The 20,085-nt window shown below is 38.2% G+C and overlaps 1 protein-coding gene across 1 annotated transcript in view; it reads left to right on the plus strand.

Annotated features, from left to right (window-relative positions):
- Positions 1-20,085, plus strand: part of EPHB1 (EPH receptor B1) — a 709,181-nt gene that overhangs the window by 570,074 nt on the left and 119,022 nt on the right. Inside the window, 2 exon segments of the mRNA XM_020986094.2 lie at positions 6,019-6,200; positions 16,847-17,009. Of these exon segments, the coding sequence (XP_020841753.1) occupies positions 6,019-6,200; positions 16,847-17,009 (345 nt within the window).

Consider the following 20,085-nt stretch of genomic DNA (forward strand, 5'->3'; position numbering starts at 1 on the left):
TGCATTATTAAATTGAATGTGACAATAGGCTTTAGAGAAACATAGTATTTAATTTTCAGCAGTAACTAGTTTGAAACTAGAAAATTGTTTGGGAAAGCTATTTCTCTTTAAAAGAAGGATTTTCTTCAATTTGGAAGAAAAAAGAAATCACAGAGTTTTATTTTTCTTCAGAGACTTTTTTTTCCTCTTTTCATTGGCAGGAAGGAGAACAAAGGAGGGCATAGAGAAAAGGGATAAAAACAGAGAGGTCATAGCTTTCTCTTTCTACCAGAGGTTTCTTCTTTGTATAGCAAAGAGAGTAATGGGTTCTGCATGTTTAAAGAGGCCACTTGTGGTGAGGGGCCTGTCTTTGTGTGTGGCTCTAAGGGAAGCAGAATAGACATCTCTAGCCTCCTCTCCTCACCTCTTCCATTCCCCTTTCTCCAAGGGAGATTTTAATTCCTGCCAGGTGGGGAAGCAGGAAGTTGGGGCTGAGGCCCAGTGTGTTATCCTCAAGAGAGAGGGATGCTGGGCTAGAAGTATATCTATTTACTCCCTTGAATATTAACCTAAGTGATATGATTGGTTTCCATATAACTTTTAATTGTTTTGTCATTTTGGGGGGAAAGAGGATCCTAAAATCTATGTCTGTGGCTTGACTCCTTTCCCACCTAATAATAGCTCTACAATGAATACACATAGCAAATAGCAAAGAAATCCATTTATCCATATTATACAAAATGGCAACCAGAAAAGGTATATGGAGGAGAATATTTACCAGAGAACGCAGAGTAAAGCATCTTTCCCACTGGGAGTGAGACAACTCAACTCAACTGAGAGAGGGTCCTGGATTTCACCCAAGGGGAAACTCCCCAAAGTCTCTAGTGCAGCAATCTGGGAATGGAGACATGATGGAGACTGCCAGATTCCCTCATGTATTCCCAGAGACTTTTCCTTCAGCAGCTTCAAGTGCAGTTGGCCTCTTCCATCCTTGTTCTCAAAGAAGAAAATTAGGAGGACCCAAAGTGACTCCATGTTGGAGGACTTGAAGCTTGATGAGTCCCAAAGGGACTGAAGGGTCTCAAAAAAGCCCAAAGGCTGGAGCCCTCTCAGCTCTCACCAACTCCTCTCCAACCCTCTTGTAGGAGAAGGCCTTCATCTCATTTCACCAATAAGAAGAGAGTCCAAAACTTTGGGACAGGCATTACACTTGTACAAACTAAAAGGGATTGAAAACTCCCCTGTAAATAAGGTCACACATCACAGTTCAGAGGACTCATTCTAAGAAACATGTAGCCAGCAGGTATAAGAAACAAAGGCTTTTGATGGCAACTTGACCTAATCTCATGTAAATTTAGGCAAGCTGGGGAGTGGTCTTATTCCAAGATAAGCATACTCCAGGAGTTAGAAAGAAGCTTTGTAATTACATTTGATGGTAAAAGCAGGGTTACCTGAAGCTGTGATTGAAGCTAGTCAATGCTGAGTGAGAAAGGTACCAAATTGTACCTTGGGCTTTGTATTCTTTTAAAATTTGCTTTTTCACTTGTTCCACAAAATATTATAAAGTATTGGTTAAATTTAGCTGCATTAATAATACTTTTAACAAAAATAAGTGAAAAAGCGTGTAAAACTCTCAAAAAAAATGGCTAGGCATTTGCCAATACCATATAACAATATACTCTAATTGATGTTCATTTCTTTGAATGATGAAAAAAACTGCCGAAAGCAAATTTGCAATCTTAAATTTATAAAGTGACAACAGTAAATGTCACGTAGATATATTCCACGGAGGCTTTGAAGGTACAGTATAGAATATGGAAGCAATGACCTTCATCACAGCTAACACGGCAGGACCAAGCTGAACAACCTTTTGTGTTGGAACACTTCCTGAAGACTCATCAATTACCACCTTCTCTAAGAGAAAGACAACACACATTTATTATTTCCAGACCGTTTTCATTTCATGATGCTATATGAAAAACATTTGAAACAGGAAATAATATGATTTCCAAACATAGATTTCTGAATCACTTACAGATTTTGAAATTATTACCTTTATTCTCTCAAGTGCTTTTGTTTATGCCATCTTTTCTTCATTTGCATTCTCAACTTCATTATTGCCAAATGCCTTATTGTGGAAACTGTTCTATTGTAACAATGCTTTCTCAAGAGATAATTTTCCTCTGAAGTACAATGAAACCCTAAGTCCAACCTTAGGAATCCAGAGAGCATTTTTTTGCTTTGTTTTGTTTTTGTTTTACTGGAAATTTCTCCCTACTCTGCTATATTTTAGGATATACAAATTCCTTCTTTTGTGGTCTTTATTTCCTCCTATCCAACACACACACACACACACACACACACACACACACACACATATATATAAATTTGTGTGTATGTGTGTATATATATGTATACACATATGCATATATGTATATATTTGTATCCTTGCTAGGTGTGTGTACACATACATATACACATATACATATATGCACATACACACACACGCGCACACACATTTGGCAAGGAGATGCACAGATATCTATATGCATAGATATCTGTATATATATATGTATGCAAGTTATATATATGTACACACAGATATATATGTGTATACATATATGTATACACAGATGTGTGTGTGTGCGTGCATGTATTTCCCTCCCAAGCTAACCTTCTTCAAAGCTTTTATCGCTAGATATACCCTCACTAAATCCTACCATCCCAACTGACTCTATCCTACTTATCTCTCTTCTTCTTGGCTAAACTTCTTGAACAATCAGCCTATACTCAGTGTCTCCACTTACCTCTCACTCTCTTCTGAACCCTCTACAATTCAACTTCCAACCTCATCATTCAATCCAAAATACTTTCTCCCAAGTTACCAATGATTCATTAATTACAATGTCCAATGGTCTCTTCTCAAACCTCCCCTTTCTTGACCTCCTTGTAGCATTTTGCATTAATGATCCCCTTCCCTTCCCAGATAATCTCTTTGCTTTATTTTTTGTGACGCCCTCTCTCCTAGTTAACTCCACAGGTTACTGTGTGACTATTCCTCCTCAATATCCTTGACTGGATCTTTGAGTGAGGTAATGCCCATTCAGTGAAGAGGTCTCTTTAAGAAGTGAGTTAAAGAATGGCCCCTTTAATAAAATTTAAAAAAAAATCAAACTGGGAGGGAAGACCCTCAGGGTTGCTGGCCAAAAGAGAAACAGTTACTATTTGCATTCACTCTGAGCAATATCCTGGGTCATCTGGCCCTCCCTCACTTACATCCAATTCACTTGCATGTCATGGCATCACCTCCCTGAGGTCCTGATCCTCTTTGAGAACTAAGGACAAGCAAATGGAAGTAGCTCCCAAGGCTTGGTCTAGGGCTAAGCCCATTTTTCTTTTCTTTTCTCTCTATGATCTCTCACTTGATGATCTCATTAACTCCTGATGATCCAGTTATTTTTATGCTAATGGCTCCCAGAGGGTTACTTTGTTTCTACTTCATATATCTTATGTGAATGTGTATGTATATTTATATACACATATACATTGTGAACCCTGAGGGCCATGAACCCCATGAACCCCAATTTGAAACAGAGTCAACTCTAAGAAAGAGACAAACAAAATCGGGGTACATGTGTCCACAGTTCAATTTCTCAAAGTGGCTTCACATGCATTGCATGGGAGTTTAGTCCAAAACTGGGCCCCCTTACGGGGGCCAATTCAGAACTGTCTCTGTTTGGGATTTTGGGGTACAGCGTTATATGCCCTTTGAAGAGTAGGTGTTTCCAAAGGGTGCCAATCAACCGTAGTTGACATACTAGGTGGGTTCCTTAGATCACTCAGTCTTCAGAGGCAGGATATCACCGCCATCAAAGGAAATACCACCCCCAGTCCTAGAAGTCTATCTCCATGCAATCCTGAGCAAGATAAAATCAATTCAGGACTGGGTTGGAGTTTGACCTATGATAAGAAGATTCAATGCAATCTCATCATCAGAGGTGTCCTTCTGAACAATGTTGGACAGACTGGCAGGGTAGAGCTCTGATTCTCCAAGACAGATTACCAAGAGAAATCATTTTTTTTTTTTGGTGAGGCAATTGGGGTTAAGTGACACAGCTAGTAAGGGTCATGTGTTTGAGGTCAGATTTGAACTCAAGTACTCCCTACTCCAAGGCTAGACCACTATCCACCGTACCACCTAGCTGCCCCGAGAAATCATTTTTAACAACATACTCACATATACATGGTTGTTGTCCTTCGTTCTCGAAGAGGACCAAAATGACAACACTATGCTAGAGTTAAGTCACGCAGTGTCTGACTGTGGCTGATCAGATCAACATGAGCTTGGTATGTTCTAGCACAGGTCAGGCACAAAAGCCCATGTGCACATTTGGGGAGGATTCTCTAAATTTGCATATCTCACATTTCTTTTGAGTTACACACACACACACACACACACACACACATATACATATACACATTAAGTACATACAAATATGTGTGAATATATACTACTATAGATTATATATAGTATGGTATATATATACACATATATATGTATATGTGTGTGTGTATATATATGTATGTATGTATACACACATAAATACACTTTGTATGTAACCTGTGTGGACTTATAGGCTCATAGAAACAATGGGGAGGGAATGGAAATAGGGAGGGAGGGAAAGAGAGAGAGGACTCTCTATTAGAGTTGTTGTTGTGTTTGTCCTTCGTTCTCAAAGAGTACTGACTTAATGAATACTTGTTAAAACAAATTGTACCCATCTGTTGGCCTAGGGCTGGCTGTACAGTTATCTTCTTCCTTCCCTTTATTCTTAAATTTTCCTCATTTTATAGCAGACATTCTTATTCCACTCTTTCCCCTTTACCTATCTCTACTCATCTGTTGACCAGGGATATTATGAAGTGCTGATATTAAAAAATGAATTGTAGTGAGACCATATCACGGCATGATTCTTATAATCCTTTTCTCTTCCTGCCAGTAACTGGCATCAACAAACAGTTTTAATATGGGTGTGTTGGCTAGGAGGGGAGTAGGGAACATGGAGAAACGCATGAGCCATAAACAGGCTGTCTAGATAGAACCAACAAGTATTCAGAAACAGGTATATTGAGATCAGATGCCAGGGAGGGCAAAAGGTTATCCTTCTATTGCTTCAAGCAATGCCAGCATTAGTAGCAGTGTTAGCTACAGCAGCAGCCAGCTAGCTGGCTGGCTGGATAGAGCTCTGGACCTGGAGTCAGGAAGACCTGAGTTCAAATCTAACCTCAGATACTCACTAGCTGCATGACCATGAGCAAGTCTTTTAACTTCTACTTGCCTTATTCCACTGGAGAAGAAAATAGTAATCCAGTCCAGTATCTTTGCCAAGGAAAACCCACATGGGGTTGTGAAGACTTGGACATGTCTAAACAACAATAGCAGATGTACACAGCTGCCCAAATTCAAGTATTTGTAGAAATATATTTTAGATAAATTTTGTATTTTTATTAGAGGTGATAAGTAGCACTTAGAAAATAATTGAGAGGGTGTGGTGAGGGGTAGTGGGAAAGATGCTGAATGTAGAGTCAGAGGACCTGGATTTGGATCCCAGCTTTGCCATTTGCTGTGAGTTTGACCTTTGGGCAAGTCACTTCATTTCTCTGGCCTCAGTTTCTCCATCTGTTGAAAGGGCGGTGGCAATGTTCTCAAGGTCTCTTTCAATTCCAAATCAAAGATTTGATGATCCTATGAAGGATCCTATGAAAAGCCTATTTCTCTGTAAGAAAGAGAAGAATATGCTACCAAATGCTTTGTCTAAAACTTTCTGATAAAGGGACAGGGGGAATCAGAGCTATACTTCCAACTCTTCCTAGATTCTACTGTCCCCAAACTCTGGATATGCCAGGATAGTCCTGGAGGAGAAAGAAACAGAGGGGAGAATTTTGTTGCTGTTTCTTGCATTCAAACATCTGAGTCTAATCTGTCATTATAAAGATGCTCACTTCCGCTACCTTTACTGTCCTCTCCTCTCTCCACAGCTCCCTCCACAGTTCCCATCATGCACCAGGTAAGTGCAACCATGAGGAGCATCACCCTGTCATGGCCACAGCCGGAGCAGCCCAATGGCATTATCCTGGACTATGAGATCCGTTATTATGAGAAGGTGAGCCGGATCTGCACTCCTGACATTAGCAGCACTGTGGGCTCAAGACCAGCCACCGTAAGCCTGAATATAATCAGAAGGGAAAAGGGGAGGGATTGGAGGAGAGTTCCTGAAGGAGGGAAAAGGCTCTTTAGAATTATTTCTTGATGCAGAACTATTTCTATACTGGCAAAAATGAAGTATCCATATGAACATTTATATATCAAAATAGATGTAATATAGAATTATATATAATATAAAATATAAATGTTTATTGCATATTATTTTCATAATAAACATAAATAAATATAATATATAGTAAATATATATTAATGTATATGGATGCATTATGCATAAATACACACATATACATATGTATTATGTATTTTGTGCACTACACACACAAGCACATACACATATACAAAACTGAGGAATATGGTGCTTTCATGCTTTCCCTACAGGCACAGTAAAATACTTACTAGACTCCTGACTACTCTGATGTACTGTACTTGTGGTTAATTCACTGGGATAGTAGGCAAAAGATCATATATCTCAAATCATGTACTGAAGTAGAAACAACTTCACTACTGACAAGTTAAAGTTGTTTCAATGCTACAAAAACTCTCTAGGAAGAGCCAATAGTTTTATTGAGACTATAGCTATATCATTGCCTCTTGGCTGATAGGGGAGATTTGTTAGGATCATGGCATCAAAAACTGAAATATGTGAAATTGCTTGCAGTTTTTTTTGTTTGTTTGTTTTTTTGTAGCTAGGGCTCTCCTATACCAGGAGTGCTAACTCTGAACATGTTCCATGGGTTGACTCTTACTATACTTTCTATACTAATAGCAAATTATTTGGAAAAAAAAAAGAAACAGACACATACACACACACACACACACACACACACACACACACACACACACACATGCAAGATAGGGAATGAAATTACTTAGGAGTTGTATGACCTTGGGCAAGTCACTTCATTTCCTATGGGCTTCATTTTCTTTGCCTCTAAAATGAGGGCCTTGGATTGTTATCTCTAAGGCTCCTTCTAGCTCTGAGATTTTTTTAATACCAATGTGATACAGTAAGAAAAAGTACTGCATTAGGAAACTAGGACCTAAGGGTCTAGCCCCCTCCTCTTGGTCCCCCACCATCCCATTCCACAACTAATAAGATGTAGGACATTGGATATGTCACTTTATTTCTCTTGACCTTATTTTCCTCATCTATAGAGTGGAGGTAATTTTATGTTATTTTGTTACCCCATAATTATGGGAGGTAAGCGATGACTGCACCATACAATTACTCAGAATCCTTTCCGACTCTGGAATCTCATAAATCTATAGTTTTATGAGAAATTTATGAAAAGATATTATTTTATGAGGAAGTGAGCAATTTAGCTATGTCTAGACAATATGAGCAATGTACAAGGTTAGGTGGTTATCTGCTATTGCCTACAGCACTTTGCAAACTTTAAAGACCCATATAAATGCTAATGCTTTTTATTATTTTTAAAACACAAACTTTACAAAGGCCAGGAGAGACTTTACATGATTGAAACTTTCTATTTTGCCCATCACAGGATTCTGAACATAGTAGGTTCCTAATAAATGTTTGCTGAATTTTTAAAAATCTGCTGAACTGGGGCTGGAAGCACAATTCATCCGAATCATTCAGGGGATTTGGAGAAGCTAGAATGGAGCTGAACCTACAATTCTTAAATGTTGCCCAAGTGACAGAACACTATAGGGGTGGGGAGGAGGTCTCTAAAAGGTGGGAATCATCATCATCATCATCATCATCATCATCATCATCATCATCATCTTCTTCTTCTTCTTCTTCTTCCTCTCCTCTTTCTCTTTCTCTTTCTCTTTCTCCTTCTCCTTCTCCTTCTCCTTCTCCTTCTCCTTCTCCTTCTCCTTCTCCTTCTCCTTCTCCTTCTCCTTCTCCTTCTCTTTCTCCTTCTCCTTCTCCTTCTCCTTCTCCTTCTTCTTCTTCTTCTGCTTCTGCTTCTGCTTCTTTTGCATATGCTAGAGATTTCTTTATTTGACAACAAAGGAGGCAAAGAGCCTTCTTACCTTGCAAAAATGGAATTTAGGCTAACGTTACCTTCTGAATCAATTATCTACACAGTTAAAAATTACCAGCAACTTACAGGGATAATTGCAGTAGTACCAAAAAACAAACAAACAAAATTTTCCTCCTGTTCCCTGCCCCCCCATTCTCCCACCAAATACAAACAAGCTAAAAAAGAAAACAAAACAGACAAAGAAACAAACAAAAAACTTCCCTCTCCCCAACCCTATAATTAGCCATTTGTTCCTTCGGATTTGCCCATTTTTAAAAATTAATTTATTTTGATTTATCAGCAATCACTTCCACAAGCTTTTGAGTTTTAAATTTTTCTCCCTCTCCCTTCCCACCTCCCTCCCTAAGATGGCATGCAATCTGATACTTAGTCATGTTCCATGGGAGAATTAGAACCAATAGAAGGAGACACAAGAAACAGGAAACAAAACAAAAACAGAAGGGAAAAAAAAGAGCAAATAGTATGCTTCGATCTGCATTCAAACTCCATAGTTCTTTCTTTGGATGTGGATAGCATTTTCCATCACGAGTCCTTTGGAGATGTCTCAGATCTTTCTATTGCTGGGAATGGTTAAGTTTATCAATATTAGTCATTGCACAATGTGGCTGTTATTGTGTACAACGTTCTCCTGGTTCTGCTCACTTCATTCAGCATCAGACCATATAAGTCTTTCCAGGTTTTTCTGAAGTCAGCCTGTTTATCATTTCTTATAGCACAATAGTATTCCATCACATTCATCTACCACAACTTGCTCAGCCATTCCCCAATTGATGGCCATCCTCTCAATTTCCAATTTTTTGCCACCACAAAAAGAGCTGCTATGAATATTTTTGTCCATGTGGGTCCTTTTCGCATTTGTAGGATCTCTTTGTGATACAGCCCTAGAAGTGCTATTGCTGGGTCAAAGGGTAGGCACATTTTTATACTCCTTTGAGCATAGTTCCAAATTGCTCTCCAAAATGGTTGGATCATTTCACAACTTCACCAATGATGCATTAGTGTTCCAGTTTGCCACATCTTCTCCAACATTTATCATTTTCCTGTTTTATCATATTGGCCAATCTAATAGGAGTGATGTGGTACCTTAGAGTTGTTTTGATTGGCATCTCTCTAATCAATTGGATTTGCCCATTTTACTACCCAAAATGACTCATGATATCATAGCATTAGAACTCAAAAAGAACTTTAGAAGCCATGTAGTCCATTCCTCTCATTTTATAGATGAGGAATTGAAACAAAGAGAAGTTAAATGACTTGTCCAGGTTCACACAGCTAGTGTCTGAGATAGGATTTGAAGCTACCTTTTTCTGAAATTATCCAACACCACTTACCAGTCCACTAAGGTGAATTGGCTTATTGGAACAAATTTTGAAAGGAGGAGAGGGAAGAAAACAAGATGGTGCTAGCTACCTATGCTGGGGTATGAGGGAGAAGGGGAGGAAGAAAGCAGAAAGAAGAGCATAAGGTCATGGAAGAAGACAACATAGTATTGGAAGAAGAGTGGTATTGTAGGAAAACACACTGGAGTCAGAGGACTTGGGTTTGAATCCCACCTACTTACTCCTTATGTGACCTTGGGTAACCAAATTCCTCTCTACTGGCCTCAGTTTCTTCATCTGTGAAATGGAGAGGTTAAACTAAATGCTTTCTGAATTCCCTTCCAACCTTGAATTCCCATTTTTTTTGCCCAGATCTTCTGTGCTCCATAAATAGAGCTGACATATTCTTGAACAAAATGATGAAACTCATATTTGTCATCACCTTCTCACCTCTATACTATCCCACCACCCTGATAGAAGTTAAAATTTCCTCTAGATGCAAGCTGCAATTGCTGTTAATTCCTGCTACTGAAGGAAGGCTTATTTTCTCTGTTAATGCAACTTCTCCTGCTTGTCTATAATTTATACTAATTACCAACATGGGCATGCAACAGCTCACTGCCTGAGGCGGTTTCTACACCTCAGTGAAGCACATTATTTCTCTAAACTCCAGAGAATAGAAGAGTTTTCTTCAGAGGCAGGGGGATTTCTATGCCAAAGCACCAGCCTGCTCAGCAGTATTTTGGCAAATGATACTGCAAGCTATGCCTTTGTATGTCACTGTGGAACTTTTTGATTCCATTTTGAAATAAAAATCTTTGGCTATTAAATTCATGAAGCTGTCCCTAACTGTCCCCAGTGTGGTAAGAGGAAAGGATTATATGGTGAAAGTTCTTTAAAAAGATAGGAAGGGCTATGTAAAAGGATGTGGTGGCATTACTATTGACATTATTAATATTATTTTGTTAACAACAGTAATAATACTTTGCTCTTTCAAAAGACCCAAGATTTCAATGGTGTAGCCATTCTGTTCACTGATGTTAGATCACTAGTCCTCCATATCTAATAAAACAATCTCCATTGCTGCTGAAGAATGTACTCAGCTGGTGTCCAACTTTCTGGTAATGAGCTTTCCTAAGCTAAGCTAGACCAGTCTTCTGAGGACAAACACAAAGTCTGTCATTGGCCCATATTGGAATTCTTTGCAGAAGTAGAGCTATTAGTCTGTTGGCATAGCGAGCTAGAAACCAAGTTTACCTGCCTCAAATTCACCTTCATCAATATTCTCAATTCACCTGGTCATCTCAGTGAATAGATCACTAGGCCAGGAATGAAGAAATCCTACCTCAGATCCTTACTAACTGTATGACCTTGGGCAAGTCGTTCAATCACTTTCTGCCTCAGTTTCCTCATCTGTAAATGGGGATAATAATAGCTTCTACCTCCCAAAGTTGTTGTAAGGATCAAATGAGATAATATTTGTAAAGCACTTAGCATACTTCCTGTTACATAGTAGGTGCCAGAAAAGTGCTAGCTACTACTATTATTATTAATCTCATTCACTCATGCTCAATGGACATTTATTAAATATGAGCTATGGGCTTTATTAAGAATGTACACTATACTAGGTACCCAGGACACAAAGAGAAAAATAGAAGTCCTTGTCATTCAGGAGATCACATTCTACTGGTTTTTAACAATACTATTAGTTTTGTTAATAATATTGTCACTTTCAGTATTTCCATCCCTCAACATGAGAGGAAGTGAGTATTCCTCTGAAACTGAGCATCTTAGTCATTGTTTCAAATGGATCAGCCGAGTTATCGCATCCACCCCCGGCTCTGAATTGGCCCTGTAGTCCTAACTGTGGAGGACAGTCTAAAATTCCCAGCGTTCAGCTCAGTAAATGCCCATGAGTCTAGTTCTAAATTCCAAAGGCTACCCCGAAGGAATAAATTCTGTTAGTTTGTTTTTATGTGCTTGCCTATCATTAATAATATATGTTTATGCCTTTATATATCACTTTGTAGCTTTGTCTTTTATAGGCATTGTCTCATTGGACCCTTACAAGAGCATCTTGATTTAGGAGAGGAGGTTATAGCAGAGTGGAAAAGGCTTGCTGCTAGGGCATCAGAAGGCTCAGGTTCAAATCTTCCTTCTGACATTTAATCCATATGACTTGAAACTAGAGAGCCTGTGAGGCCTGATCTATGATTAAATGAATGCAAGTGTTATCATCTGCATTTGTAAATGAAAAAACTGAGGCTTAAGAAGTTGAAGTTTGATTTATTCAAAACCCCTAATGGCTAATGAATGGCAATCATGTGACTTAAAGCAGGTCTTTTGACTCTAAGTCAAATGTTCTTTCCATTGTATCAAATGATTTCCTTATTAATTATCCCTGCTTGGAGCTTCCCCCTATAAGAATAGATTTTTTTATTATTATTATTTTGAATCCTGGGTGGTTATGCTTCTGTTGCCATTTTTAATCTCCTAGGCTTCTTTCTGTCTCTGATGCTGTCTCCACTTACGCCTTTGTCACCTCTCAGTTTCAGCTCCCTTGAACAGAATTAATATGCATCTCACCTCCCTACAAGCTCATTAATAAAGAAGTCAAATGGTACCAAGTTAATGACAGTCCCTGTGGCTTCATCCTGTTCATCTCCTTTCCCATTTTAACACATTTTCATTTATCTTCCCCCTTTGTTTACTCTTGTCACACTTTTCCCTCCTTATGTCAGTGCTCATAGGCAGGCCATGGATGGAGAAGCCGCATTTGCTCTTGGCTGCCTCAAAGATTAAGCATTTAGAGGTTTAATATATCTTCATAATAATCTCTACTAGTCTGGGCTGGTTCTGGCTTTGGGAATTTCAACCCCTTAAATTCCAAGCTCATTTTCCCAATGAAACTCTATTTCATTGCATGATAATGTCTTATGCTTGATAGGTTGGATCAAATGATGAGACTCTAGAGCATGGTACACTCCTAAGTGCTTGTGAAACCAGCCTTGCCATATATAGCCTTGCCAATCAATTTGCTTTCATTTCGCAAGTCTAATAACAATATGAGGCAGTACAGTGCAGTGGGTAGAGAGAGGTGGCTTCAAATTCAGGAGGACCTTTGTTCACATTCCACCTTTGATGTGATATAATCTTGAATACAGCATTTACCCTCAGTGCTCTAGGCAATTCACTAAGATCTCCCTTGGTAAAAAGGGTCTCCTCATCTGGGGATTCCCTACACAAATGAAATCCAACCCCTAAATACAATCTGGTTGTAGTCTAGTCTAAATCCAGTATACCTGGAAGAAAGGCTGAGCCAATTAAAAATTGTGGGCTAATGTTTGGTAAGAGGTAATGAGACATAATGCGTTAAGTAGGCACACATTGAATGAAGAACATCTAGGTTTGTCTCTGAACTCTGTCTCATGGTAGTTGTGTGGACCTATTCAAGTCATTTAAACTGTCAGTGCCCTGTGCAATTCTTAATCAGTATAAGTTGCAGAGACATAACTAATCTGTATTGGGAGCAGGGACTTTCTTCTCCAGGAGTTCCCTATAGACATCAGTCTACCACTTGTCCCCACTACCAAAAAGTTTGGTTATCAATACAAATTCCATGACACCAAATGATATTATTAAAAAGACTCTCATATCTCAAGTAATGCTCCATTTATCCAAATAAATATTGAATTCAACAAGAGCCTATCAAAACAAAAGAAATTAACCTGTTCCTTCAGATTTGCTTAATTGGGATGTGATTTATATTTTTAAGGTTACATATGATTTTCTTGGTTTCATTTCATCTTTTGGATTAGAACAAAGAAAGACATGATAGATGCTTCAAAAATGACTCTGTTGCTAATGATAGTAAAGAGAGAATCATAGATGCCAAGAATTATAATTAGAAGTTATCAGAGGTCACCTTGTTCAACCTCCTACACAGTGAGTATAGACTTTCTGACTTACAGTTATCTAGCCTTTGCTGGAATATGCCCAATGAAGACCTTACTTCTACCTTGAGCAACTTACTCCATTGATGGACAGCTCTGGTTGTTAGAAAATCCATCCTTATATTAAGCCCAAATTAATCTCTTTGCAAATTTTACCATTGTTTCAGTGAGAATAGCATAAACAAAGTCAATTCCTTCTTCTACAAAACAGTCCTTCAAATATTTGAAAACAGAAGTCATCTCCTCTTATTTTTCTCTTTTCCTAGTGAAACACACTTAGTCCATTCAACTATTCCTCTCAAAACCTGATTTCCATGGTGCTTACAATCTGGAGCTTTTATATGTTCTCTTATTTACCAATGTATCTCTTCAAATGCAATACCTAGGAATTAAATAGCATATTTCAGATGTATTCTGACCAGAAAAAAGAGAGAGGGATACTTATATCACTTGTATTTTAAGAGTATAGACTTGTAATCTAAATATAATGTAGATATCATGACTCTATTAAGCTTAAGATTTCAAGATTTTTTTTAATATAGCCATATCATACTGTTGACTCATGTTAAGTTTGCCATCCTAAAACCTCAGCATTTTTACAAAAGTCTTGGGACCAAGTCAGGTCTCCTTGATCCTAAAGTTCTGTAATTAATAAATTTTAGAACCTAAATACCAGGCTTAGTATTTATTTCCTAGTGAATTTTATTTTATTTGCTTTAGCCCAGGGATGTAGCCTTCTTATTGAGATCATTTTGAATCTTGATCCTCCCATATTGTCTGCAACTGTGTTGATCAGTCCTTCTACATATGTATCTCCTGCTAAATCACCCATTAAAATGTTAAGCAGAAAAAAAAAATAAGAGCCCTGGGGGGACTTTGTTATGCCAAGTGAGACCTCCCATAGTCTGATGTGATGTACACCTTGGTGATGTACAAACCTCCCCATGTGCTAGTCCCCGTACTAAGGAGAAGGATTGAGGGTTTTGAAATACAAATTATGAGAAATATAAATGATGGCCCCTGTACACTAGAGGCTTCTAATCTACTTAGGAAGAAAAGATATATACATGAAGCAATTACAGAACAAGATAATTTATGCCATGGTACTAAATTGTACAGTACAGACAATTAGCTCAAAGGATAGTGTCTAATAAGGTGGATTTTACAGCACAGCTGATATGTATGAAAGGAGCTAGAGAAGAAGTGCTTATGGTGAGCTTGAGTAATGAAAGGAGGATTTACAGAAGAGGTAAGGGCTTGAGCTGGGATCTGAAGGATTGATGGATTTGACTACATGGACAGAAGATACAGTTTTCCAGGGATGGGAGATAATGTCATTAAGTGGAAATAGTAACCAGTACAACCAAACACAACCAACATTTAAGTGCCTACCATGTGCCAGACAGTGAGAGTACAGAGATAAAAATGAAACAATTCCCACCTTCAAGGACATAGCATTGCATTCCCTCTATTGGAGGGAAAGTCCAGAGGAGAATTTATAAGGGGCAACAGGTAAGAGGGAAGAAGGGAATGGTAAGGAGGCTGTTAGAGAGTCCATGTTAGGAATAGTGTAGAAATAAGATTGTATAGATAAGAGGCAGCCAAAGAGGCTTGAATGTTAAATGCAGGAGTTTGCAGCTAATCCATCAAGAAATAGGGAGTGTTTGTTAAGTTTTTATTAGAATAACATAATGGAAGTATTTTAGGAGAAGTGACCTAGTGATCTCTTCCACCTTCCTCCCCTATTTCAACAGTGTTAAGAATTGCATAATTGCTAGACCACATACAAACATTAATTTAACTTGTTATATATAATGTGAGATCTTTGTCCAACAGCCAGTAAGCTGAAATACTACTGAAGCCACTGAACCTATATTGACATTCTTGCTATAAATGAAACTTAAAGACACAAAGGAGTTGTAGCTATGGTAAGGGTGGATTCCAAGCTCTCTTCATAGCAGCAAATAAAGAATTTGGTGGGATTCTGATCTGAAATGGGTGAGGGAATATATCTGCCAGAGAAATTATCAATCTATAAAAGTGTCCAAGTGTCCATCTGGACAGGATGGATGAGAGAGGATGCAGGTGTAGTCAAATCATTCAAGAAGATAAGCACCCATTCAAAGGAAAGGGATAGGGTAGCGACCTGAAGAGTACAGGGAGGGCTCAACATTGAGTCTAAGAATCATGAATGTTCAAAGGCCAGTAGAGAGGGAGGGATTGGAGATGTTAGAGAGATAGAAGGACAGGGGTGTGTTGAGATAAAGAGATGGGTACATACAGTAAGTGACAGAATGTTTTCAGTCTTTATGACAAAGAATGAGGAGGGAAGACAGAGACGGGAGAGGGAGGGAGAGAGAGAGAGAAAGAAAGGAACAAAATGATTTACAAGAAGTATTAAGAACCAAGTTGAAGTTTGTCGGCACGAATTTAAGTTAGTTTTGTCTTTTTTTTTTGTAAAAATGACAGCTAGCACATATATCTCTTTAAGGTTTGCAAAGCACTTTGGGTGTTATCTCATTTGATTTAATAGATGTAAAAGAACCTTTTAAAAACTGAAATCACCAGATAAGTATTAAATACTCATGTAAATGTTCTTTGTCCTACCCAATAAGGAAATACAGATGTACATATATTTGAATTAATCATCCCTGTACTCAAGATAATTCAGCCAATTTCCTAAGTTCCCTTTATCTCATAGGTAATATCTCTGCTGAAGCAACATGGCATAGCGGACAGAGAGCCAGCCTCAAGTCAGGATGATTTGAGTTCAAGTCCCACTTATTGGCTATGTGACCCTGGGCAATTCACTTAAACTTCCAGCGTTCTCAGGCAAAGCTTTAAAAGCGCTGGCTGATCTGCATTGGTCTGGAAGATTTTCTCATCAGAAAGGCCCTATACCATTGTAATCACAGATCTGGACTAAAAAGGAAAACCTAAATTCAAATAAAACAGAAATATCTATGGAAAGTATTACAGAATCATCATAATGACACATTCCAGATGTATGTTCTTCTTCTTTGAATAGATCCAATTATCTTTATGAGGCAAGTCATTTAACTTCTCAATGCTCCAGGCATGTCTCTAAAATGCTATGCTATGAAGGCTGAGAAGGTCCTGAGCTGCATTGGTAGAGGGAACTTCCTTAGTGGCATTTCCCTATATCACTGAAATCACAGGTCTAGTCTCTACCTCTGTTCTACAACTTATAACATGCAAGAGGAGACAAAATGGTTATCTTACCCTACGTCTTATAAAAGAGAACAGGTTGTCTGATGAAAGTTTTGGTTGGGTGGATACATTTCTTGCTTCTCTGTGTGACCAATGAATGCTTTTCTTCCTCTCTATATTATGAAGGAACAGAACGAGTACAACTCTTCAATGGCAAAGAGTCAGACCAATACGGCTCGGATTGATGGGCTTCGACCTGGCATGGTTTATGTGGTTCAAGTGCGAGCTCGAACAGTCGCCGGTTATGGCAAATACAGTGGGAAAATGTGCTTCCAGACACTGACAGATGGTGAGTGGGGTGCTTGGCCAGTGGAAGAAGAGGGTAGGGAGAAAACACAGGAGAGGACAGAGAGAAATTGCACTGGCTGCTAAAATGTCAACCTATAATTGGGTTTAAGTTAAATTCTCTCTTCAGAGTCCATTTCCCAAAAGGACAACTTGGAGAGGACTTAGTGGTGTGCAGGGATATTTGATTAATCACCAGCTGGAAGAGAATCTGTTTTCAATCTTTTAGTTATGTTTCTCCTCCCTCCCACTTCATCCCCAGCATCTAATTGAATTTGGGTTTGAAGCTTGTTTCCACATGGTGAACATATGGGAATCTGTTTACTTGTATATCAAAACTGACCTGAACACTCCTGCTATTCAATAAAGCAGAGATAAATGGGGTAGAAGGGCACTTTTAGAGTAGAGACTTTTGGGTGAATGTCACCCTGACCCTAATTCTTCAAATCACTGCTCATTTATGGGGTACCATGATGACCACAGAGTCAGAGGACCTTGGTTCAAAACCTTATCTGATGCTACCTGTATGAGACTGGGCAAATCATTTAACATTCCTGGGACTCACTTTCTTCATTTGTGAAAATGACAGTGTTGGACGAGATGACTTCTTCAGTCCTTTCTGGCTCTAGAGCTCTGCTACTATCATCCATCTCTTCATTATGGTTCTGTGGATAACAATAATAATAATAGTAACAACCACAACAACAACATGTATATAGTACTTTAAGGTTTGCAAAATGCCTTACAAATATTATTTTATTTTATCCAAGCAATAACTCTTGAAATTGGATGCCAGTATTATTCCCATTTTATAGTCAAGGGAGTTGAGGCAGACAGAGGTTATTTGACTTGTCCAGGGTCACACAGCTAGTAAATATCTGAGGCCAGGTTTGAACTCAAGTCTTCTTAAAGTCAAGTGTAGTACTCTATCCACTATGCCTTCTAGCTGTCTGAACCTAGAACCATCTTGAGTAATCTCAATTCCCCAGGAAAGAGCAGGCAGTCTTGGCTCCCTAAGTTCTGACTAGTGTGACACAGAGTTCAAATCCAGCCTCAGATACTTAGTAGCTGTAATATCTTGGGCCAGCCATTTCACCACTGCCTCCCTCAATTTCTTCATCTGTTAAAAAAAAAATGGACTGATAACAGCTAGCACTTAATTCCCAGGACTGTTGTGAAGATAAAATGAGGTAATATTTGTAAATTGCTTTGCAAACTTTAAATAGCTATAGATATATCTATACATACATATGCATAATATATGTACATATATTTAATATTACATATAATATACAATGTCATAGATAACATATTTAATATTATAAATATACATAATGCTATGTAAATGCTAGGTGTTATAATTTCACTCCCCAATAACCCAAGGTTTAGTTCAAAGACTTCCACTATGAGATTTTTTCTATTGAAAACAATGAGGCATCTAAAGAGAAAAAGTCTCACCTTGCTTTTTCTCAATCTAGTATTTTCTTCCCTTTGATTTCTAAGTGTTCTCATTAATAATTCTTAAAGTCTTATTTCCCTAGTTGCTGTTTTCTTTCTTTGTAGCTTTGCCAATGGTTATTTTGTGTGTTCAGATGCCTTCTCCTTAAGTAGAGGCTTAGCACAGTCTTCCTTTGAGGTATTCAAATTAATCAACTGAGGTCCAATCAGCCTCACTCCTTAAGCATTTTAGCTTTCATAGGAAGCAGAAAAGAAAACCAAGGAAAGGTATTGATCTTCAGCCCTTACCTAATATTCTTTGAGGTATATTTTAGGTGAATACTAAGTCCCTTTAAGAAAAAAAGAGGGGGGGAAGGCTGGAGAATTGAAATTGGACAAATTACTAAGTTGAAAGTTCCAGCCCAATCTCTCCCAGAATTCTTTGGCCTTTATTTACACATTGGCTTCACGGAATTACACAGGATTCAAAGCCGACTATCTGATGCAGGGAGGCTCTAAGAATGGTTTTCTGCTAGATTAAATGAGACAAATCAAAAAGTAACACATTTTTCTCGAGAAGGTTTAAAGTTAGCAGCTAAGTTGAATAAAGTCAATAGGGAGAAAACTGAAAAATGGTTAAAGTGGACATATTATTCTTAGTCCTACCAAACCATGTCTTTTTGAACTTCATGTCGATTGATTATATTACTTGGTCTTGATCCTTCTCATTGCTATCTATTAAGCAGTAGAATGAATCTCCCCTTCCTCAATCATTTCAGTACTACAGTTTTCTTCTCTACTCTGAACTCTAACCCCGTCCTCAGAGAACTCAGAATTCAGATATATGACTTCTCTATCTTCCTGACTTCTCAATTCATCAGCTTCCCCAGCTATGCAAACATTACTTGTATTACCTGAATTACTACCTTCTATAAGAGGCATTTCCTGATTGTCCCAGATGTTCCTGCCCTTTTCCCCATGAAATTACTATGAAATTTGTATTTAATAGGATCAAAGCTCTAGAGTTGGAAGGGACCAAAGAGGCCATCTAGTACCATGTCATTATTCTATAAATGATGAAACTGAGGTTTAGTGACTGGTCTAAAAAGTTGATATTTCTTTTGTATAGGAATAGGGAAAGGGAACTAGCCCAGTGATTTCATTGTTATAGAGAACTCCAAGATGGGGAAACTCCCTCTTTCAATGCAGATCAGTACTTTCTTTTCATATAGTCTTCATATATTTCTTATAGTCTTAGACTAGACAGAATCTGAGATCTAAATCAGAATCTAAAAAATGCCTAGCACATTGAGAGGTTAAGTCACTTGCCTAGGGTCAAACAGCCATTATGTGTCAGAGGCAGAATTCTAGATTCTGAGGCCAACTCTCTGTCTAGAAGCCCTTTGCTGTATTTACTTACCCATGTAATTTCAATTAGATTTTAAATTCCTCAAGAGAATTTCCTGCATTTCAAGCACCCAAGAAAATCTGTGGCACATAGTAAGTATTCAAAAAATGAATGTCAAAAAAATTTAATTAAAATTTAAAATTAAAAAATGCATGTTGGGGGTAAGTAGGTGACACAGTGGATAGGGCACTGGCCCTGGAGTCAGGAGAATCTCAGTTCAAATCAGGCCTCAGAC

This window comes from Phascolarctos cinereus, unplaced genomic scaffold, assembly GCF_003287225.1.
Source record: "Phascolarctos cinereus isolate Bilbo 61053 unplaced genomic scaffold, phaCin_HiC Scaffold_726;HRSCAF=1367, whole genome shotgun sequence".
NCBI lineage: Eukaryota > Metazoa > Chordata > Mammalia > Diprotodontia > Phascolarctidae > Phascolarctos > Phascolarctos cinereus.